General features: G+C 32.2%; 3 protein-coding genes across 4 annotated transcripts; 2 read left to right on the top strand and 1 right to left on the bottom strand.

The window, feature by feature from the left end:
• The first annotated feature begins 1225 nt into the window (after nt 1-1225).
• Nucleotides 1226-9840, top strand: LOC106712438. The gene is made up of 9 exons (XM_014505009.2): nt 1226-1614; nt 2957-3103; nt 3180-3275; nt 3718-3834; nt 3917-3992; nt 4536-4599; nt 4713-4823; nt 5299-5357; nt 5431-9840. The coding sequence occupies exons 1-9, from the start codon at nt 1328-1330 to the stop codon at nt 8491-8493; spliced, it is 4020 nt and encodes a 1339-aa protein (XP_014360495.2). The 5' UTR covers nt 1226-1327; the 3' UTR covers nt 8494-9840.
• A 4376-nt stretch (nt 9841-14216) lies between these two features.
• LOC106712338 (decapping and exoribonuclease protein) lies at nt 14217-17289 on the bottom strand. Its single transcript, XM_014504853.2, has 4 exons — nt 16406-17289; nt 15885-16149; nt 14996-15134; nt 14217-14565 (listed from the first exon to the last, which is right to left on the bottom strand). Exons 1-4 carry the CDS (start codon nt 16899-16901, stop codon nt 14305-14307), a joined length of 1161 nt encoding a protein of 386 aa, XP_014360339.2. The 5' UTR covers nt 16902-17289; the 3' UTR covers nt 14217-14304.
• Nucleotides 17290-18516: 1227 nt separating this feature from the next.
• LOC106712315 lies at nt 18517-23973 on the top strand. 2 transcript variants are annotated; one of them, XM_045686345.1, is made up of 8 exons: nt 18517-18735; nt 19163-19283; nt 19587-20361; nt 20621-20823; nt 21309-21418; nt 21750-21956; nt 22918-23144; nt 23653-23973. In XM_045686345.1, exons 1-8 carry the CDS (start codon nt 18616-18618, stop codon nt 23882-23884), a joined length of 1995 nt encoding a protein of 664 aa, XP_045542301.1. In that variant the 5' UTR covers nt 18517-18615; the 3' UTR covers nt 23885-23973. The 2 variants fall into 2 exon arrangements, with proteins under 2 accessions (XP_045542301.1, XP_045542300.1); XM_045686344.1 differs by having other exon boundaries at nt 19584-20361.
• Nucleotides 23974-24254: the final 281 nt, after the last annotated feature.

Below are 24254 nucleotides of genomic sequence, written 5' to 3'. Positions count from 1 at the left end.
AGGTTCGAAAGTTTTTAAACCAAATAGAATACAACAATAACATATCTTAATAAAATAAAAACACAGATTATTGTACCATCGAGAAAAAATTTGATAGATAGATTTTTACCGTCCAAAATTACAGAAAATCATTATTACTTTTCTGTAATTTGTCAGTATTTGCAATCTTACTTCTTACTAATATTTTAAATGCAAAAGTTTAGATGGATGGATGGATGTTTGTTTGAAGGTATCTCTGGAACAACTCAAGGGATTTTGATTAAATTTGGCAAAGATCTAGTCTGTAAGGACACATAGGTTACTTATAATTTTTTTTTAATCTATAGTTGGTTTTTATAATTAACTAGCTTTTACCCGCGACTCCGTCCGCGCGGAATAAAAAAAATGCACACAAGATAAAAAAGTTCCTATGTCCGTCTCTTAGTTCTAAGCTACCTCCCCATTAATTTTCAGCTAAATCAGTTCGACCGATCTTGAGTTATAGTGTAACTAACACGACTTTCTTTTATATATATATATATATAGACTTGTATCACGTTTATAATCAAACTTCAACATAATCTAATTTCAACTATTTTATGAAACACTTTTAAACAACACTTTTAATTGAAATAAACATTACGTTAAAAGCTATAAAGATTACAAGACCAAGACATAACATGAAAGCCAACTTCAGATAGTTTTGGTAGCAAATAACCATGTCATAAATACTCCAAAAAGTTTTTAAAATCAGATAAATGTAATATAAATTCGATGTACAAAAATAGAAATTATTAAATAACGTTGAATAAATTTATAATAAGCATTGGTATATGGTAATTCTCAAAAGATAATGAGTGCAAAGAAAAAATTGACAAATGTAAATAGACAAAGAGTTAGTAATGTAACTTCACAACTTCACATCCACTTCGTAATTTGTAGAAATCAGTAGTAATCAACATTCAAACTTGTTTTAATATCTTTCTTTATTTCCACTCAGTGTTAATGTGTTATTTTGTCATGTGAGTACTACTATTATTATAATAAGTACTTTGTTTCTTGCTACTTACTTTTTTTGTATCAATTTGATAGATTTTTTGTTGGCCAAAAAACATTTTTAAAATCTTGTACGCCGACCCTACATGATTGCTATAAGGTGGGAGACGATGTTGGCCAAAAGACTGGTATCCATAGAAAGTTTACCTTCCCCCCTTCACTCTGCCTCACCTCACAGCTGATCAAATGTCAATTGTCAAGAAAATGGAGTTTTGTTACGCATAGTAAATTATGATAAAAAGTTCCAATATGAAGTCTAACAATAAAACTTTTGTGACCTGCATGGGTTAGAATGGACCATTCGACTCCATTTCAACCTTGGGCCAGTGATGATAATCCAAAAAATGATAACGCCGATAGAGAATTAGTGGATGACGCGAAACTTCATCGGGAAAATGTCAATCATCCAAAACATAGGCAAACTGCGTCTTACGATAAAGAAAGTGTCGTTGCTCCAATCAGTATCCCTGGCCCATCAACGATTCCAGGCACTGATAGTGCCCCGGGTGCCAGTAAAGAGTCCATGATGGACTCGAGCAAAATATCTTCTATGCAACAAATCGTCGAGAATACTCTCAGGTATCGCTGATTTACCAACTAACAATGTTTTCACAATTTTACGTTTAGCCTGTATAGCTTACCAATTGCTTTTGCAACCAATTATGATGTAAAAATGAAATCATTTTAAAATTAAATATATTCTTAAAAATTAAAAGGTATACTCTAGACAATACTTATCTGTACAATTTTTTTTTTCTCTTTATTTTTATAGGGACTTTGGTTCATATGAACATGTCAGTCCCATAGGAAACAACTTACAATATCACTACACATACATTTACAAGAAAATAACAACAACAAATAAAAGCAAATAATGATAACAAGAAAAAGTATTTACAATTTTATAAGGCCTTCAACACCATGCTGCGGACTCCGTCTGCTAGGTCCGACAATGGTTGGGCCAAGGCACACAGAAGTTCGCCAACATTGAGTCTCGACAAATTGTGTTTTCTAAATAATTCTTTTCTCTCCTCCTCGTTCACGAAACACTCAGCAAGTACGTGTTGCACATCTTGGATCACGCCGCATGATTCCCAGTTAGGTGATTGAATTATTTTCATTAGAAAAGCAAACTTGGCTCACGGTATATGTCCAGAACGAAGGCGAAGAGTTAAAACAACCAATGACCTGCCTAAACGACACCTGTCAAACCAAGGGATTTGAGGTGGTCGACTCTAGATGGTTTTGTACCAGATACCCTTCTCCTTTGACCTACGATCATAATGTTCTTGCCAAAGTATCTGTACAATTATTTTATGTTCAAATGAAACTATGACTTGATTTACTAAATACTCAGATCTTTATCTACCTAATGAAGTTTTTATCCTTTTTGTAAACTATTTAAATAATATGTTACTTGTTTCTGTATTGTACAAATACTTGTACAAGTATAAACTTGTTATATATATTCTTGTATTTTTTAAATGCTCAAATGTTTAATTAAAATAAGAAGAGGTTCGAAAGTTTTTAAACCAAATAGAATACAACAATAACATATCTTAATAAAATAAAAACACAGATTATTGTACCATCGAGAAAAAATTTGATAGATAGATTTTTACCGTCCAAAATTACAGAAAATCATTATTATTTTTCTGTAATTTGTCAGTATTTGCAATCTTACTTCTTACTAATATTTTAAATGCAAAAGTTTAGATGGATGGATGGATGTTTGTTTGAAGGTATCTCTGGAACAACTCAAGGGATTTTGATTAAATTTGGCAAAGATCTAGTCTGTAAGGACACATAGGTTACTTATAATTTTTTTTTAATCCTGTGCGGACAGAAGCTTGGTCAAAATCTGTTTTCTATATTTTTTATGATTGCTTGTATCAATTTGAGTGTACTACATTTCTTGCAGCCAAGAAGGTCGGCAAAGAGTAACTCAATTGTTAGAAGCGGTAGAAGCTTTAAGTGGTGCTGAGAGACTTTTACTCTATCTACGTCTGCCAACAGGTGTTCCACCTCACGATCCTTTGAAACAACCAATCAATCCATTAGGTTCGCGGTATGTAAATCAATATTATTCAAGTAATATACTATGTTTGAACTATACATTTATTATTATGTTTTTATGATTTTAGTGCGGAATTACAACAAACTGTAACATGGATACAGACACATTTGGAAGTAGATCCAGATGTATCATTACCAAAGCAAGATGTTTATGATGAATATATGTGAGTATTTTTTTTTATTAATGTGTATGGTAATTTTTAAAACTATGATTTTTGATTTTTGATTGAACATTGTAAATACATTGATGATATTAATATTATTGATTATTGTTTCTCACACAATATTAATAGTCTGAACCTACTAGCTATTGACAAAAAGCTTATAAAATAATTCATTATTATATTTTTAAATTGTAGTGGATTATAAAGATTCCATTTAATGTAAAATATAACATAAGCCTTTATATAGTCTAAATATGTGGTTTAGAAGTAGGTACTTTAGTACATGTTATTTTTCAAATTAAAAAAAAATATTTTATTTTGTCTAAGATGGGATCTTACTTTGAGCACAAGACCTTAGTAGCTCTTACTAGTTTTGATCTTACTAGATCAACAGATGATAGCCAATATATTCACTTGTTAATTTATTTATATCTTTGTTCAGAGCTCATTGCATGAGTAGCAATATGAAGCCATTATCAACGGCTGATTTTGGTAAGGTTATGAAGCAAGTTTATCCAAGTGTACGTCCTCGTCGGTTGGGAACACGTGGTAACTCAAGGTATGATTTAAGGATTTTTTGCGTCTCTTATTAATTTTTGTTTAATGTTGTATTTTTTTTTTAATAAGTGTATATATTATAGGTACTGCTATGCTGGTCTTCGTAAGAAGATCAAGTTAGAGGTGCCGCAGTTACCTGTATTAGGGGAATCATCAAAAGTATGTATAATATTTGTTTTTTTTTTACTGTGCTTAATTCAAAGTAATATATAATACTAGAGAGAGTAGTTGCAGAATATAGTGTTTATTAATTGTACGTAAACGACGCTAGTATCTTCGATGTGTTATACTGCCTTTTCATCGGGGCTGGAAGCCTACAATAAATTAGGTCCATAGTCAACCCCATTGGCCCCGTGCGGGTTTGTTGACTTCACACATATCTTTGAATTTCTTCTCAGATGTAAATCGAAAATGGTCATGTTCCACACATTGGTCCATGGAAGTATTCGAACCCAGGACCTGCAGATTGTGTGTCAAGTGTTTATACCTTGAGCCACCGACGCTCCTTTCATAATGCATCTATGGTAAGAAAAAACAGTCATTGACTACAAGTTTGAAGAGTATGTTTGAACTTGAGCGTATAAAAATACAAAGATGTATTAAAAATTAAAACGAATTTTATTTAATATACACATGGCTCATTTAAAATCACAATTAACTAGATAGTAAACTATCAATTTATATAAAACGTTTGGTTTACAGGAATCAACAGTTGCTCCTAGAGAAACTGAAAGAATCGTTTGTGACTGGGCTGAAAGCAAGCTTGGTAAGTTACACATTATTATTACAATTCTTTTCGTATTTTCTACAACTATCAAATACCGGTCAAATGTATCGGTCTTTGTGATGCAAATATGAACTGTTTTACATTGTCTTAAGGTGTAAAATTCGGAAGCATAGGAGAACTGTCGCGTCACTTGGTGACAGTTGGTACGAGTCAAAGAGCTCCGCCCGGGCCCGCGAGTGCATCGCCTCCGCCATTAGGACATGGTATGATTACATTTATTTTAAAACTAACTTTAAAAAAAAAAACGAAAAAAGAATATGTAGTGTATGATAATCCCGCATACATCAGCTACTTTACAGTAAAATTTCGGAGATTACCTGAAACAAACTGGGACTTGCGGACAAACAGTAAAAAAAATAGTTATAGATATAAGAATTGCAAATACAACAATATAACGAAACATGATTTTTATATTACATACAGAAACTCCAATTTCATTAATTACATAGACGGCATTTACGGCATTTCATCGTTTCGCGTTACACCGAAAAAATAACGTGAACTTCAAAGACCACAATATGTAAAAATTCGCAAAAAAAAATTTAATTCATAAAGATGTGTTATTTTTTTAATTCCATGTTTTTGCTTTAATGATATACATATTTGAAATGCAATATTACATATTTATCCATTATACTATTCAAACCAATTTCAAAAAAAATATTTTTTCTGTCATAGTGCCTACAGAAGAACCCTCTGGTCGACAATTGATAAAACAGTTGAAGCGAAAATTACAGGTAAGTGTAACATTTTGAACAAAATACGTTGTTTTATTTTTGACAAATTCTATATTATAGTAATTTATTACAGACGCAAGGCACTCCAGGTCGACCAAAAAAGAACAAAAGTCAAGAGATTAGCGGAGAGTCTCCGCCGTCTACTTCATATGTAAGTCAACATGCTCCAGTAAAACACGAAAGCGAAATTATTTCGGAAGCGGGCTACGCATACCAACCACCTTACATGCCTGTGTACGATGTGCGGCCGCCCTTCCCCCCCTACGGCGCCCCCCCGCGCGCCCACCCCCCACACATGACGCCCTCACCCCATCCGATGTCCGTTCACGAATATCGACCAGACCCTTATGTCTTCGAGCCGCCCTACGCTCCACGCGACTTAACCTTACCCGCTGACACGGCGCATAATTTACCTATAAACCTAAGCAGCGACGCCTCTCTAGATCTATCTACCGAACGTACTGAATTGCAACGACGGCGACCTCCGGAACCTCCGCCGGCGCGCCTTCCGCTACCCGGCAAAAAACTCATCCTCGAAACATATCAAAGTGAGACACAGGCCGGCTCTCCCCGCTCCTCACAAATAGACACGCGATCCGCGCATCACGTCACCGAGGAGTTTCCGAGAACAGAATACTTACCGAAAAAGATGAGAGCCGCAGAAATAATGGGCGGCAAGTTGGCCGCCGCCAGGCAGGCCTTGTCTTCCGCCGAGACGTCTACATCGTCGGTCATCACTGAAACATCTGCTCGTTCCGAGGTTGGTTTTTTAGAGGATCCAAAAAACTTAACGAGCCGGTCCAAAAGCACCGCCGCGGCGCTGGCTCGGGAGGAACAGGAGGCGGCGAGTCCGACACGGTCGCTGAAAGCTCTGACGCCTAAGTGCGAACGCCCCAAACTACGCAAACCATATTGTCGAACGAAGACATCTTCCCCCGATAAAATAGACTTACCCGAGCGAACCGCCACGCCCGACTCTTGTTGCGGCTTAGTCGAGATCAATATCAAAACTGGCATGATATGCGAAGAGAAACATTCGGAAATATTGAATAGAGAACGAGTAATTAGCATATGTAATATAGATAAACATGATCTAGATGACTATCTTAACGAAGGCAACAGCCAAGAACACGAAGAGGAATTATTACAGTATTTCAACCACCGCGAGACAGACCAAGAAGCGCCGGCGCAAGGGAACACTAATCTTAATGCACCGCCTTTTTTAGGAACAAGCCAAGACCCACAAGACGAACACAGCCAAGGAAAAAATGAAAAATTATCACAGTTACGTGAGTTGTTAGCTAAGAATTTAAAAAGTCAAAATGGGTCACAAAGCGTTGCAATAAATCAAGATGTTCATTTGCCGTTAGAAACGTCTCAGGAAATGGCGGATAAGTCTAATGCATCTGTAGCCGAAGGAGCTTTTAAACCTGTCTTAGGTGCAAACGTAGTGGATCTGATGAACGGCACAACTTTATCAGACCCGGGAGAAATAAGTAGTAATAACAAACATAGTAATTCAAACCCTAATGGAAATAGTTCTTGTACTCCTTTAGGAGGTGACGCGCCAAATCAGTTGGTAACAAACATGGCTAGTGGAACTCACCTGTATAACGGCAGCTGCCATGAACCGCAGAGTCCTACGACTAGGACGCAACAGTATGAGTTTGTCCCTATATCGGACGCATGTCATTCTCCTGGTAATTTTCATTGTAAATCCCCACTAGGATTTAACGACAGGAGTCACAGTCCTACAAAGATTAACAAATCTGTTATAATGGGCGGGTCTCTTCAAACCTCTCCTATTTCACACAGTACTGCCGCTAGTCCTTTCGTAAGTCCTAGGAATACGCCGGTGCCTAGATCACGACTTTGTTCTCGACCAACACCTAAATTAAACGGAAGAAAAAGGCGAAATCCATTATCTCTCGGCATGAACGATGCGGGTTCTAAACAGTTTGCGGTGCCCAATGAACAAAAGTTTATCTCTAAATCAACAATTTGCAATTCTATCAAATATTGCCAACCTATGTCAGCTCCGCCATCGCCAAATATAATTACTCAGTATAAAAATCAAATGCTTCAAAATACGCCCTTTATGCAAAACGGTACAAACCACGTGTGCTTAAACTTTGTTCCCAACTCACTATTTCGGGAAAATGTTAACGGAGATTTGGCTCAACCGTTGTCTGCCGATCCGTTATCACGAGAAGTGAGTCAATTCTTTCAGGAGCCGGTGAGCTATGGATTGGGTCTGGACACTTCGTATAGATCTCAATCAGTACCCCTAAAGCCCGGTATGAACAACATCGGCCTTTTGAGCTACAATAACACTCCGGTGGGTTCCGTTCCCCCCACACCGGTACCAAACGAATTTAGCGATTTCGGGTCGCTTGCCGATACGTGCGACATATCGAAGGCCGGTCTTAATCCAGAAACACTAGACAAGATTTATGACGCAATAGATAGTAGTAACGATGTACTTAATACTGGTGCCGCACCGAATCTTTTGAATGCCAATGATGCTCTGACCAATGGTTGCGATACAATGCCCGAACAACAAATTCTAACCGATGAACAATTAAATCCATTTATTCCTACCGGTAATGAATTACTAGACAGGAATGGCCAATTCAATCATTCTTTTGGTAACGAAGATGCTGGGACGGATAATGTCGAAGAGTTTTTGAAAAGGACCAATAGTATAGAATTAGATCTATCAGACCTCGTACCGGATAAGAGCAAGTACTACACGTCACGGTCCGTTCCGAGTACGCCATTGCCGTACAAACGCACTGCGCCCAACCTGCAGATCGATTCGCGACGCTCTAGGGAATTGTTCGCAACGGACAATTATTCCAATGCATCGAACGGCATATCATCAAAGTCCGTACCTTCGACTCCGCAGCTCGCAGAAGATAGAAGTGTATTTAGTTACAGCAACAGAGATTTTCTTATCAATGGCAATTCCGTCGAAGTATGCGGCTCGACTCAAATTCAAAATATGGTAGACAATGATCAAGGTCTTTCATCGCCTTTGGATATGCTACGTGAAGATATATTAGCGCCACTAACTTCATCAGATTTGTTAGCGGACCTCGATAAAATGGACGGAACTCCATACGTTGACCTATAGCGGACAGATTTATTAACATTATGTTTCTATTTGTACAGAAATCACTGATAAAGTATTGGATATCTTTCCAAAGTACAATATTATTTTTATGCCTTCAGTGAAGGTGAACATTTATTTGTAAATTTGTGTATAATAGCTTAATAGTAAAATATGGATCGCACACTCCCTAATATCCGAGTCAATACGAGCTCCATATTATTGTGATAACTGATTACTATGAAACCTATTAAATTGTCGATGTCTTCATTCAACATTCTAGAGGAATATTTTATTTCACGATGTTGCCATATATATTTTACATATTGTGACTTGTGTCTAGTTTAACTCAATTTCTTCGTCAATTTTATGTATTTTTAAATGTTAGAGAATGATAGAATTTGTGTGAAAATTATCTAATGCCGATATGTACTTCATGACAATATTAGCTATTCAAAAAATGTAATGACATCGAAATTTTGATATGTACTTTATATATAGGGTGATGCAATCAATTTTAATTGTCTAATAATACATAAGTAACGAATTCCATCAAGTTGATATAGCTGAAGCTATATTGTACTCGTATGTAACAGACCAACCCGGCGTGCCAAGCGCGCTCAGTAATCGTAATTGATTTTAAGGTATACATAGTATATAGTTTATTATAAATGAATTTATTGTAAGTTAGCACAAAGATTTAATATATTTTATTATCGCATAGGAGTTTTACTCTTATATACTAAATTTACAATCACTACATTTAATGTGGTATGAATTTTTAAAATGTGCCGTTATAATGGTTTCAGGGAGCTTATCAATTGACGATGGAATCCATTTAAATTATCCATTTAATTCATTTGAATTAAATCTTAGATTCCAATGCCAGGCCGACCTAAGACGATATGATGTTTTATATCAAAAACTCAAGCCATTATAATGAAATCCAAAGAAGCGAAAAACAATAATAATGATTTCCCCAAAATGTCAAGTGAATATTGCAACTTATTTCAATATTACAATTTCTATATTAAAATTACACATATTGTCGACCGCACATTTGTGATTAATTTGTTACGGTGATAAAATAATAAGAGATTACAATATTTTAAATTTTAAATAATCAACTTCGGTACTCGATGAAAATATAATCTTCCACTTCGACGTTTAGGAAGAAATCCGATAATTTCATCTTTGTATCATAGTGTCATCTCTGTCACATATACTACCAAAGCAACAGTTCATGCTTTGTGCGATAGAGACAACGCTCTACGAAACCGAAAATAGCGCATTGTCTCTTTCAAGATTCGATGTGCAATTTATGTTTGATTATTTAATATTTCGTAAAGTTTTCAAGTTCATTTTGTTAAATTGAATTCTCATAGAACTAAAAAAATTGCTTGTAACGAAAATATGCAGTCAATGCTCTTAAAATGAATAAATCCACACAATATTTATACTTATTTACACTTCGGAATAAATTTCAATAATTCTGAAAATGAACAGGAAAGTATTCAGGCAATCGGTACAGTGCAGACCAAAAGAAGGTATCAAAATACATATAACATTGTCTATAGATTTAGAATTTCAATTAAGTTCAGTATATATTTTATTAGCCGACTTCAAAAAGGAGGTTATCAATTCGACTGTATTTTTTTTAATGATATTATGACCAATATTTTATAATACAACAAAGCCTATATTTCAATTTCACTAGCCTGCCAGATATTTTCAGCCAATTAGGACAAATCTTTATAATCTCGTTTACCTCCTATCTTTCATTTGCCCTCCCTGTTTTTTAATAAAGGCTAGAAACAAAGTCTGTTAGTTTTTATATTTTCTGCAACATTTTTTTTTACTTGAAATCACTTTTGCCTCTTTAAAAATAAAGTACATAATTCCAATATAGCCGTCCCTCAAGGGAACACGATTATGGGTGATTGGAAAGCATCCGGCGTCCGATGTTTTTTTTTTCGAAGTCTCTTCTATGTATGATCCTCCCTTTTATATCAAAATAACTGCGAACGGCGTATAAAAATGTTTTAAAAATGAATTTATATTTTAATCCCTACTTTTTAATTGAATAATCTAACTTCATCAAAATAATATATAAATTCTGTTGTATTATTCCAATTTTATTTTCTTATATTACTATACTTATATTTTATGGTCCCAAATAGCCTTCTTTTTAAATTTAATTACTATATATGACAATATTGTATTATTTTACTAATGCTTCTTAGATATATTATTTCGTTTTGTTAAATGTTGAATGTTTTATGTAATCATTTCATGTGCCTAAATATTCAGATACGGTAATACCTAAACGGTTATAAATTTTGTAAGCACTAGTACAAAACACATTGACTTGACAGGGATATTGCATACATTTATATAAGTGAAACAGAAGACTGTTTTAAAGTTTGTAGATATTTTCACCGCGATGTTAATATAATTTAAAAAAAGATATCGGTCACGTTGGTACGCAGTCGATCCGTAAAGTGGTACATCTTTTGCTATTTGGTGCAACCAACCAAAACATTTGTACCTAATTATTGTAAATGTACATTGTTATAGTTTTTATTGTAAATATATTATATATTTTTTTGTATTCCATATTATATCATAATAAATAATAAAATTATCATGATCGTAACATCCATCATACGTCTAATTTTGTACAATTATAACAAAATATTCCATCAATTAATTCGAAAAATATCACACACAAATAAAATAATACTAGGCCTACACACCATTTCCCATCAACAACATAAAACATTTAGATCGCTAGTAATAAATAGATTTTTCATTACTTTTTTTATATTCTTTATCACAAAACTCATTTTTGTAATAAACAATTATATCAACACATTTTTATGTGTGTTTCGCAACGTAATAAATATTTATACGTTACAATGCATCGTCTTTGAATTTGGAATCACTTAAAATACAATTTTAGTAATGCATGCTTTCGTCTTTAAATGTTCTTTGTGTGAATGTTTTGTAATTAAGGTGAGAAAATTATAGATGTATCTATATAGGTTCATATTAGATGTGAGAATTATTTAGATCAGAGGAAGAATTGTTGTTATTTAAGCTTGTAGCTTATTTCAATTTATTTCTAATTAGAGTACATTTAAAAGAAAAATAGACCTAAAGGTTAACCGTGGGTTTCCACTTCAGAATCACGCTTTGACACAGTTTCATTATAACTTTTTATCTGTTAAATGCGTAGGGACCCTTCATCAAACATATTCCGCGTTATTTTTTTATATATAATTATTTTATATGGTTATTGAATTTGCAAAGCGACGCTTTCATTATTGTGCATTATTGAATTTGTTTCTATTCACTGGTCAAACTAAACAGTGGAAACATTTTTATTATATATACATATATATATTTACTTTAATATGTCTCAAAGACAACGGTTTTTGTGAAATAGCCATATTACGTATCAATAATAATAAACCAGTACTTTGTTATTGTCTTTGTTGTATTAATTATTATTTGTAAGTGAATTTTATTGTTACGATGCCTGGTATCAATAGATTAAGTATATAAATGTTTTTAAACTGGACTAGATAGGAAATCATTAACTTAAAAAAGCAGACTTTTCAGTTTTGTTTGATTTTGTACAGATTTGTCCCGACATTGACTACTATCAATAATAAAGATAATTTTTTATGCAATACACAGATAATGTTTTGATTTTATAACCGATACCGATACATATTAAATACAAATAATCAGTCATATGATGGAGATTTATAAAAAAACATAAATTGTTATGTAAATATTATTTTTTAATTTGATAGATATATTATTTCATGACATTGTACATTTTTAAAACAATTATGTTGTTCCGTTAATATTATTGTTTTTTTTTTCTTTTTTAAATGTATTACAATAAAAATAGAGTTAATGATTATATTTTAGGTAAAAATATCCATGTTGTTGATTAGTCTTATGGATGTTGATTTACACCATTTGCTATGCAGTGATAATAAATGGTACGATAGTAATTGTCTTATCATTTTATTATTTAAACCAACGATCTCTCTGTCCTAGATTTCCCTGCCGCAATTTATATCTAATACATATTATATTAATCTCTTACTGAATACGAAGTCATTTATGGTTTCCTTACTTTGTTTTTATTAAATTAATAGTTTTCGCTCGCGACTCCATCCGTGCGGAATTAAAAAAAAACATAGGTTTATGTATGCCAATGTGTTTTTCCAGAATATAGTCTACATCTGTGCCAAATTTCATCGAGATCCGTTGTACCGTTCTGGAGATACCTTCAAAAAAACATCCATCCAAACATTCGCATTTATAATATTAGTAAAATTAGTGAGATTATGAAACATCATAAGCATTTGTTTTTAAATATACATTATTTATTCGGTTCATTAAAAATCATCAGTTTTAAAATTGTTTAACGCTGTTTGTTTTTTGAAGATTTTTTTACATCAAAACTTCAAGAAATAGACCTACACAAACACATATTTGAAAAAAAATAATTTTCATCACACCTCCTTCAGTATTCATGCATTAAAGGGTTAATCCGTGAAGCAAAATCTTTGTACACTTGTTGAGAAAATTGTGCGAACCGATGAACGTGAAGAAACAGTTAAAATAAATGTGGATAAACTATTTTTGATTAAAAATAAATAAATCTTTGATTAATAACTATCGTCGATTTTCCACCAATGAGCAACCATAGTGCGAGAATAATTTAGCCAGTCGGAATACCAAAAAAAAAACATAATATCAAAGAAAAAAATGTCGTTGAAAACAATTTTCACGTAATACAGTAGCGGATTTTTGAGCGCTAGGTAACTATAATTTAAAATGGAGACCCAGGAGTGAATTAAATTAATATCGCAATCAGCCCTCATTATACCTAGTCTAGACTAACTGGTTAGTATAATTGAATTATCAGGTGGTATAACACTAATCTTATAACAATTATCAATTTATTTTTATAAGATTAAGATATGACAGGTATATTTAGATATTTATATAATTCTGAATCACAACACCACTAACTACGGCTCGTCAATTGCAAAAATGGCGGAAATTTTGCCGTTTTATTGTGTATCTTCTTAGGTTTTTAGAACGCATGTTACTAAAACGCACTTTACAAAAGAACTGGTAACTGAATAAAACCACAACTATTGAAATATTTGATGTATATTTATATTCTAAAATACCATAACACTGTTATCAAAATACTTCTTTGAAAATAAAAAAAAAGTTATAATTACCACTTATATGCTAAATTAAAAAAATTCTAATATTTAAGCAATGGATATAAATTGGTAAAAATAATAATAATAATATAAAATGGTAAAATAATTTACATCAACTATAGAATAATTGACATATTCAAAGTAATTGAAACATAAATAATCCGGAGAACAAATGTGAAGTGAAAAGAGTTCCAAAGGCCTTTTATGAGGAAACATTTCGGAAATTAACTCCGAGTTAGACGTCAAACCAGTGTATAGTCAAACAAGGATATCTGAACCGTTGAGAAATTCACTGCTATCGCGGTTGGGTCTCTCAGAATATATCGCCTCTTTACAAGAACAACTTGATATTTTTAAACCACAACTTTACAGGAGATAAATTTTAAATATTCAAGTGTTGATAAATAATTTTACACATTAATTGCTGCAACAATTTATTTGTTTTCCGAAAAAATTATCAATATTAATCAATTTAACAACTCTGTCATAAATGAATCGTACATAAAAAAGATGAAAACATTTACTGAATTATTAAATTATATTATTTCTTACAACAAAGCTCACCGAATGCTCATCATTCGTCGTATCTAAAGGTCATAAAATTTTCGGTAAACCAACTCGGCAATATCGGATCATCTTCATATACGTAATTGTCTGTCACACGAACTGGTGAACCTGGGTTCCATTCAAAATGCAAGCTTATCAAGGGAAGTGCATGTATTTTATGTAAAGCCCTTTCTCCATATTTATGTCGTATTTCTCGTGTTAAACATTCTTTAACATATGTCAAAAAGTTTTCTAAGAAATTGAAACAGACATTTGGATTCCAGAATCTCTGCAAAAATAAAAAAAAAACACATTTTAAATGTTTCATATCCAGTATCTCAGAAATTAGGACAATATAATTATTTACAATAATGGAGGGAACACACGCACATACATGCTATATGAACTTGCTCGAGCAAGTATGAACATGTGTGCCGTCTCAAGACAGCATCAACAACAAAACCACCCATAGCCCAGAAGGGTAGGCAGAAACCACGAACATCCATTTGAAGCGGTCCTGACAAACCTCCCTCGCTTCTTTTAAATTCGTATATATACGCATACATACACACACATATACATGCACTTGCATGTATGCGTATATGAGCGTTTATGCATGTTTGTTTCGGGTGCTCTGAATATCGCTCTTCTTGAATTTTTCATCAATCATGCAATCTCAAATAGCATTTCAAAACGGTGACCGAGTCCTTTTTTCTCACCTGTGACATTTTTGGTAGATCATTTACTTCAAATACTTTTAATTCTTCAACAATACCCTCATCATTTCTAAATCCACATAAAATTGTATTGACACCAGCAAGAAATGACTGCAACCACCATCTTTTTGTTTTGAAAAACCTATAAAATAAGATAGTTGTAAAAATAAGGCGTATGTTTAATTATAATAATTGCATATTTATTATTTCTTATTTTTTTTAACTAATATTATAAATACGAAAGTTTAGATAGATGGATGGATGGATACATGGATGTTTGTTTAAGGTATCTCCGGAAAGGCTCAACTGATCTTGATGAAATTTGGCACAGATGTAGAACATAGTCTGAAAGAACACATAGACTACTTATTACGTTTTTTTAAATTACGCGCGTACAAAGTCGTAGGCTACAGCTAGTTAGATAATACTTTTAGGTTTAAAAATAAATATACTGTCACTAATTTCAATGTATGTTCCGCAAAGATAATTAATTAGAAATTTTGTGTTACAATCTGTAAAGAGGGCCGTATCTGTCTAGGCGTCCTTTAATATGTAATTAATTATGTTTATTAAAATAATATTTAAGATTGATTTCAAAAGCAATCAAATTATGTATCTGTAATAATCAATTAAAATCTGTATAAATTCGAAACAAGTAAAAACTTTTTACTCTTTTAAACAAAGACAAATATCTATATATATAAAAGAAAGTTGTGTTAGTTACACCATTTATAACTCAAGAACGGCTGGATCGATTTGACTGAAAATTGGTGAGCAGGTAGCTTAGAACCAGGAATAGGACATAGGATAATTTTTACCCCGTTTTCTTTTTTTTTATTCCGCGCGGACGAAGTCGCGGGTAAAAGCTAGTATATAATATAAAAAAGGTTACCTAAAGTTTCTTTCCTGATGGGGAAATTCAATATGTCTGTTAGTTTTCAATTCTATAAACTTCTGTTTTGACAAATAGTTTATAATAACATCTTTTCCATCATCTATGTCCGGAGGTGATTCTACACTAGTTTTATCACATCGAATTCCATCCATTTCTGCACCATATATTATATCATGTTTATTTAAATGTGTTTTAAAAATCAAGGAAAATTCTTTATTTTCATCAAGAGGTAAATTAGGGTTGGGCTCAGCATGAGGACTTTCTGAAATAAAGGTGGGTTTTAGGACAATTTTATTCTATTTCTTATCCTTCAAGTAATAAAGTCTTTCTATTTAAGTAAAAGGTGGTAAAACACCATGAAATAGGATATTTCCCACCTCCTATGAGTCAACTACTTCCCCAAACCCATCCCATCCCTGCCTTATAAGAAAATGGTGGGAAGGGGAAGAGGACTAAAATTAGATCCCCAGCATGCATACCATAAGACGGAATTACTTCCACTTTATGACTGTCATTACCTGATAAAATATATTGCTCAAATTTATATCCCCATGATGTAAACTTTTGTTCCTGTTCTGTAAAATTCTGTTTCTTTTTTTGCTTTTCTTCCGTTTCTCTTGCACATAAATAAATGTTGCCTTTAAAAAGAATTGCAAACAGTCTCCACCCCTCTTTTCTTTCATATGGAGTACTTGCAATACAAGTCATTAAACCTCTATAGCATAAAAATTGCGCTTTATTTATCACATCATTTAGGCATAGATTTAACCGTATTTCATTTTGTAGTAAAAACTTTAAAAGCTCATTTAATTTAACATCTAAACAATGAGGCTTAAGCACAGCTTTGTTCCTTAAAAAATCCAAATCTAATTTGACTTCTTTGTTTTCTACAGTTTTAGCAAACAAAACATTTTCGTAACCAACATATCCTATAATTTTGGGTTCTTTAAATGATGGAAAAGATTTTTTATACAATGTTGAATTTGTTTGAAGTTCAGGTTGCATTGTTGACATAAGAATATAGTAACAGTTTTATTAATGATCGTAAAGATCGTATTACATTACGAGGATGTTGCATTGAACAAGTGTCAAAGATTGTAATCTCCCTGACCTTTTTCTTACGGTGGTACTGTATGTACTACTTTTTAATGTACAAAAGTATTCTGTATATTTATTTAATCTTTTAACAAAATTATACTTATCCTTCTCTTCACTTAGCTGGTATCGTTCTCATCTCTATGAATGTACTTTTCAAAGATTCGTCAAATTCATATGTTTATTTATCATATAATAATCATTTTATATTACTATTAATAATATATTTATTCATTTATGATAATTGTATTCACCAAGTATATCATCCACTGCTTAATAGCAATAATATCAGGTCATTTCATTGAATTTATTAAATTAAAAACATTTTAATTAATAGTGCAAGAAAAATATTGTGATGTCTGATGATGTCTGTCAAAGTTTTTTTTTTTAATTTATTAAGGCATTGGATATCGGTGCCTTTTAGCCGTGTCTGTCAAAGTGTGACCAGATTGAAATCGTCGAACATTTTGCCATTTATTCGTCTAAATTCTGCTAAAATCTACTTTTGGTTTTTGTTAATAATAATAAATTTCTGCTAAAATTTGAGGTCGTAACTTGTAAGAGGATTTAAAAAAAAAAGGCAATTTAAAAATATTTTTGGTTCGAATCTAGTTAATATAAAAAAAAACAGTTACCATACAAAAAATTTGACTAGTCTTTTGCCATTTAAATAAAAGTTTTAAATTATAAAAAAAAAACTTGTCAGCCGTCATAGGACGCCTGGCAGATGTGAAACATCGTGTGTGTGCAAGTAATATGCATAAAATATTAAATATTATAATTAAATAAATAATAATAATGATAATTACTATAAAATGTATTATATAAATAATAAGAGAATAAATGAATAATAATAGTAATAATAATAATATATATACATATAATAATATATATACATATACAGCTTCGCTGAATAAAAAATGTAATAATTAGCCTATGTATTCTTCCATCCTATGTTCTACATCAGTTTCAAATTTCATCAAGATCCGCTGAGTCGTTTCGAAGAAACCTAAGAAACAACCATCCATCCATTCATTTAAATATTCGTATTTATAATATTAATACCGATGACGATGTTAATATTGCATAGATGTTACATTTTCCACAAGGCGAATAAACTTCCTGGTTATAGATTATCAAGTATTTCAAATGGAATAAATGAAGTAACTCTACTCAACTCAAAGTGTACAAGCTGAACTTGAAGATCCAAAAGTACCAATTTCAAAGTAAAAATTCTTGAGAGAATCAAGACAAACAAGTAATTTAAGAATTAGACCACTTTATACCTGAGCAAGGAAATTAATTTACTACAAATGTACAGGACAAGTGTCTTGTTTACTTTTTAATGCTACGCACAGCTCTATATGTTCTTTCCCCGAGAGCAACAAAGTGTAAAAATTGTTTTTTTTTTCTGTTTCAAACCATAGAGCCATAGACTCTCATTTCCTTTGTCAAAAATATAGGTATCTAGCCAATAGCGTCGAGCGTCATTTTAGTTTTAAGCGTCAATGTCAATTAAATAATCGTTGTTGGTTTAAAAATGTAGAAGTTATTTCTCATTATATTTATGATTAGAAATAGGACCGAAGAAAATAATTAAGTAAGGCTGCAACTATTGCTTAGATAAGATAAAATGACTAAAACATTCCAGAAATGTAGGCTGTGCTTAAAACTTGGGGAGTTTTGCTCAATTTTTGATGATGATGGTACCATGAAATTGTCAAACATGGTTATGGCTTTTGCTGATGTTCAGGTATGTTCGTTGTCCTTGTTATTTGATGTAAAAACGAATTGGCATAAAACCAATATAAATCATCACAATTATAAAATGTGATTAAGTCATAGAACTAGGTCATCTATTCTATTTCTCTAATATAGCTGTGACTCGCGTAATTCACGAGTCAATGTAAATGTCCAGTATGTGGTTACACAGGTACGCTAATTTATTTTGTCAACAATCGAAATTTTGAATTTTGTACTTGACAATTGACACTATTATGAGTAGGTACATTGTTTGCCTGTGAGTTTCCTCTACCTTAAATACTTCAATTAAAATACATTACCATTCCTTTAACATTCATCATTATAGATAACATGTAGTTATACAAATATTATAATAGCATGCTGTTAAAACTTGTCCTATATGATTTTGTAGGGATATAAAATAGATTTTGTTTCAGATACATGAAGGTGATGGTTTATCAGACAGAGTGTGCACAAGTTGTGTGGAAAATTTAAGCACTGCTTATTTGTTTAAGCTACAATGTGAAAGAACAAATACTTTACTTCATAAATGTCCTGGTAAATATTTTTAAACATTTTAAATGCTTCAATTAATTTTGAAATTTTATTATCTTATGCCTAACTTTATTCCTCTTTCCCATCCTTTTCTAGTAAAGGAAGGATGAGAAGAGGAAGTGGATTTAACAAGAGAAGTAAATGCACAGGAAAGGGAAATGTTCTCTATGTGCATCCTCTCCTCTGTTGATTAGAAGTAGGCATTGCATCTGAAATTATGGGTGTCTATGGGCAGCAGTTGCTTCATATTCAGGAACAAAAATATTCAGGGGAAGAATTTAATTATCTTTGCTTTTGTTTTAGAAGAACAAATGGAAAAACGTATCTCTACAAACTTTGGTGAGTTTTACAATCAAGAATTTCACATCCATTCTGATAATGGATTAGTTGAAGGAGGAAACAATCAAAATAATGTTGGAGATTATAACTTTGATGCCCACTTGAAGACAATTGATGAAATCAGTGATGAAACTGACAGTGATGTGGATTCAGTTAAGTGTGTGTATTGTAACCAATCATACAACCATTTTGGAGCGCACACTTGCAATGTGACTTGTACAATTGAACGAAATGAATTGCAGCAATCGGGCACTGGTTCCGAGATTGGATCAGGCAGTGATGAGACACTTGTTGCCACTGATAGCAGTCCACCGTTTACACCTATCAAAAGTACAAATTCCAACAATCAGCCAACACGTGTTAACGTACAATGTGTGCTCTGTGAAGAGAAATACGATAATTACGATGATTATGTTATTCATATTAACAGATGTACAACGAATGTAAAATTACAGCATTACGTATGCCCATTGTGCCATGAAATTCACACAGAAAAGTTGGTTTATTTGGAACATTTGAAAGATGCTCATTTTAAAGTTGTAAGATCAATGTATGACAGTGGAGAGGACTGTGTAGATTCTGTTCCAATATTAGAAAAAACAAGAAAGCCTAAAGTCGTGCGTCGCCAAATCGGTTGGTCAATCGAAGATATCTATCAAGAGATTGAATGCAAAAGAGTAGATGATAAAGAAACACCGAAATCCAGTCCATTTAAATCTTTTCTTTCAAAAATAGGGAGCGAGTGAGTTTCAATACAATTTTGGCATGACCGGAGTCAAGATTGCATTATCACTTCTTGGGGTGCTTATACTAACAAGACAAATATCAAAATGTAAAATAATGCTATAGGTACTTAATTATTGCTTCATTAGTTGTATTTATTTGAACTATCTTTGTTATTACGCTGGGACTATTTACTTTCTGCATTTACTAATAACTTTAAAATACAGGATCAAACTTTGTCAGTGAAGTGTACAGAAACACAGACATTTTTGTTTCAGAACATCAAGCAAGCATAGCACTCCAAAAAAGGTCACATTCCGTAATTGGATTGAAACAAGCAAAGCAAAAACATCAAACTATTTTCCATTTCGTAAATACATAGAGAATTATAGGCTTAAAAAGAAATCAAATAACTATGCTCCTATAAACTCTAAATCAGTCACAAGCACAATAAGGGCCACATTTCCTGAAGCAACTTCTGGTAAATTCTTTTTCATATTTATATCATCAATTTTAAAGTAACTACAAATATTTAATTGAGATTAAATAAGATTAAATAAAATTCTCGTGTCACAATGTTCGTTCCCGTACTCCTCTGAAACTGTTTGACCGATTCTCATGAAATTTTGTGAGCATATTGAGTAGGTTTGAGAATCAGCCAACATCTATTTCTCATACTCCTATTAAGTTTTTTTAACTGCGCGCGGACGGAGTCGCGGGCGACTGCTAGTAATAAATAACTACATTAATTAATATTCCCTAGGACTTTTCAAAAAAATTAGCATAAAATGTGTTGTATAAATGTAGTGTAATGAAAACCCACTGTTCTACAACCTATGTAGGTTGTTTGATTTTTATGTAGTAGCAAATCTCTTAACTAGTCTTTGTAAACTGGATAAATAAGCTAGACATGAAATGGTAACACTTACATCAGTAAAGATAAATTAAATTTGTTTAAAATTTCAGATAGTGACTATAATTCTCCAAGTGGTACTTCTGAAGATTCATGGAAAATGAAACAGAATTTGATTTGTGCTTGTGACAAAAAAGTGTTTATGTTATCTGAGCTTATTCATGTAAGTATTTTTATTAATGTAATCTTATATATATAATTCTCGTGTCACGGGTTTCGAACTTGAACTCCTCCGAAACGGCTTGACCGATTCTCATGAAATTTTGTGAGCATATTCAATAGGTCTGAGAATCGGCCAACATCTATTTTTAATAACCCCCCCCCCCATTTAGTTTTTTTTTTAACGCGCGGACGGAGTCGCGGGCGACAGCTAGTAAGATTCTATAACAATTGTATCTTGTTACTGTCGTTAGTCTTAACCTTTACAGATGAATTGACAAACTTTATTTTAAACTTTAAGAAACAAAATAATAAAGTTAAACTTTTGCTTACAGGATCGTGACCGGATTGTTGCGATGATCAACGAATTAGGCGGAGTAGTAGCAGAGAATACAAAAATGGAGATGATGGCAACACATTTTATTTCAATGTTGCCCAATGATACATTTACGGGTATGATGGTGTGTTCCCTTGCCACGGGCAAATGGTTGCTTCACGTTAGTTTCATATACGACAGTTTCCGGTGCAAGAAATTCTTACGTGTAAGTGTATATTTTCACCTTGTTATATTAGTAGCTACCTTCTACCAAGAAGAATAGAAACATACTTTAGATTAGTAAATCTGATTAGAATTTATGAATATTTGTATAATAAGGTTGATAATTGAAACGCTATTATCTTAAATTTTGGCATACATTTTTTAAATTATATTATTACCATTCTATACAAAAACGTCTTATGTTTCGGTAAAAAAATTGTCTAAATAATTTTTTATCTTGATCAAAGGGTTTAAATTATTCCCAATATGGGAATTTTTGTAATTATTCATAACGGTGGAAATCTGAAAGTGAATCCACTTGAGCACATTTATTTTGGTCAAAATGATAACACCATTAATAGTGCATATCTTATTCTTCACTTGCGTGGTATTTTCGGCCGTTTAGAAAACAGAAACCAAAAATGCCTATATACAATTTATTTTCTGCCATATTCTGAGACATATAAATGATAGAAATGAACGAATCGTAACCAAACTTTTGTTATCCTCTTTTAGAATATGTAAACATGTTATGTGCGTTCACAACCAATTGGCATCATTAAAAATGTCAAAATGTGATTTATTCATTTTGGTCTGTAAAACTTTTACGAACTTTGAATGACATATTTATTTATATAAAATTAACAGCCTAAAAAATAAATTTCAAGCTTCTATCTGGAAAAATGACGATACTATAATAGAAATTTCCACCCTCACTTTCAATCCCTTACAACCTTCTCGTAAAAAAAAAGTAAAAAGTAGCCTATGGCTCTAGTCTAGACTGTATCAAATTTCATTTTAATCGGTGCAGTAGTTTTGACATAAAAGCGAGACACACAGGCAGAGTAAGGATTCTGGTCTATTCTAAGCTACCTATCGAAAATCGGAACAAATATATTATTTTATTAATAACAAATGTATGATCCTTTTCTTATATATATTGAGAAAATTATATTTAATTTCAGGAAGATATGTATGAATGGTTAAAACATCCTAAAATAGTTGAGTTGGACGCCACAAACGTGGAAGTTGCGAAGGCGGCGGTTTACTGGCATCTAGAGTTACAAGCTTTGGGCGCCAAGTATCCTTTTGAAGGGAAACAAATTGTTTTAATAATGAGAAAAAAATATAGACAATATTACCAGATGATCTTCAAGTCTCTAAAAGCGAAAACCTTGACGTATGATCCAAGGTAACAACTTACTTATTTTCCTAAATAATTAAGACTACTTTCATCTAGTTTTTTATATTGAATGAACTAACGCTTGACCACAATCCCGCTTGAAGTGATGATATGGTCTAATGTTGGTAAGGGCCTCTGTAAATTCCTATTCACCCTACTCTTGAAGGCCCATAATGACATTTAAAAGTTTAAGGGGCTCTTTGGAGAACTGACGGATAGAATTAACCTTACCCAAATGTAAAATACGCTCTGGCCATGTTTCGGAAAATTAAATAACTACAACTTAGTTATTACATTTTATTATCTATTTAAAAGAAATAATTGAATAAATTATTTTATTTTTATTAACATTAATCTTTCACTATAAAAAAAAGCTTTTTTCTCCGAGATTCATTCATACTTAGAAATGAACTGCTTGGGCTTAAAAAAAAATTAAATTTAATACTAAGTTTACACAAACAAAATTAACTATTGGATTTTTTGATTATTTTTGCTAAATGAAAGATATTTTTTCCAGGACCCCGGGCAGCTGTTGTTCCGCCGATTTCTGTTTTGTCGATATGAAAATAATAGAAAGAGTAAAACTTCGCTTTTTCTTCCACCATAATGTACCTGTTTTTCCATATCAATTTATTTTGGTCTATCTACTGAAGAAAGGTCGTGTTGAGGACCAACAAAAGTACATGCTTCAGGATACCGCAAAATTTTTACCTGAAGAAAAAGTTTGTTTCTTAAATAATACATTTTAAGTTTTGTACTGATTTTTAAAACTTATTTTTTAATGTTAAATCAATTACTTGATTTTATTAATCGTTTATATTTACTTGAGGGTGCATGGATGGGATCAATTTAATTATTAATTTTTATACAAATTGCCATATTAGAAAAATATATTTTAATTAAAGAAATTATTTTATAGAACTGCGTTTTATTCAGCTAGCATTAAAATTCCGCCGTGGGAAAAAAACTCTTGTAGCACTTCTATGACATATCAGCAAAAAAAAAGTATTTAAATCCCCAAATTAACTGGTAGAACAAATTAAAATGATTTTCAAACCACTGAACTATATGTATAGTTGATTTAGTTTAAATTGGATTAGATCAGTTTGGTATTTTACC

Source organism: Papilio machaon, chromosome 3 (assembly GCF_912999745.1).
Source record: "Papilio machaon chromosome 3, ilPapMach1.1, whole genome shotgun sequence".
Taxonomy (NCBI): Eukaryota; Metazoa; Arthropoda; class Insecta; order Lepidoptera; family Papilionidae; genus Papilio; species Papilio machaon.
The sequence above is the reverse complement of the archived record's forward strand: the minus strand, read 5'-3'. Positions and strand labels throughout refer to the sequence as shown.

Excerpts from the sequence above, each read along its gene's own strand:
- LOC106712438 (XM_014505009.2), top strand. The coding sequence starts at position 1,328 with ATGGACCATTCGACTCCATTTCAACCTTGGGCCAGTGATGATAATCCA. Across the intron at positions 4,824-5,298 it reads GCCTCCGCCATTAGGACATG|TGCCTACAGAAGAACCCTCT; the intron begins GTATGATTACAT and ends TTTCTGTCATAG. Across the intron at positions 5,358-5,430 it reads AGTTGAAGCGAAAATTACAG|ACGCAAGGCACTCCAGGTCG; the intron begins GTAAGTGTAACA and ends AATTTATTACAG.
- LOC106712338 (XM_014504853.2), bottom strand. The coding sequence starts at position 16,901 with ATGTCAACAATGCAACCTGAACTTCAAACAAATTCAACATTGTATAAA. Across the intron at positions 16,150-16,405 it reads TGAGCAATATATTTTATCAG|AAAGTCCTCATGCTGAGCCC; the intron begins GTAATGACAGTC and ends CCTTTATTTCAG. Across the intron at positions 15,135-15,884 it reads CATCAGGAAAGAAACTTTAG|GTTTTTCAAAACAAAAAGAT; the intron begins GTAACCTTTTTT and ends CTTATTTTATAG.
- LOC106712315 (XM_045686344.1), top strand. The coding sequence starts at position 18,616 with ATGACTAAAACATTCCAGAAATGTAGGCTGTGCTTAAAACTTGGGGAG. Across the intron at positions 20,362-20,620 it reads CTTTCAAAAATAGGGAGCGA|AACATCAAGCAAGCATAGCA; the intron begins GTGAGTTTCAAT and ends TTTTTGTTTCAG. Across the intron at positions 21,419-21,749 it reads TGTTATCTGAGCTTATTCAT|GATCGTGACCGGATTGTTGC; the intron begins GTAAGTATTTTT and ends TTTTGCTTACAG.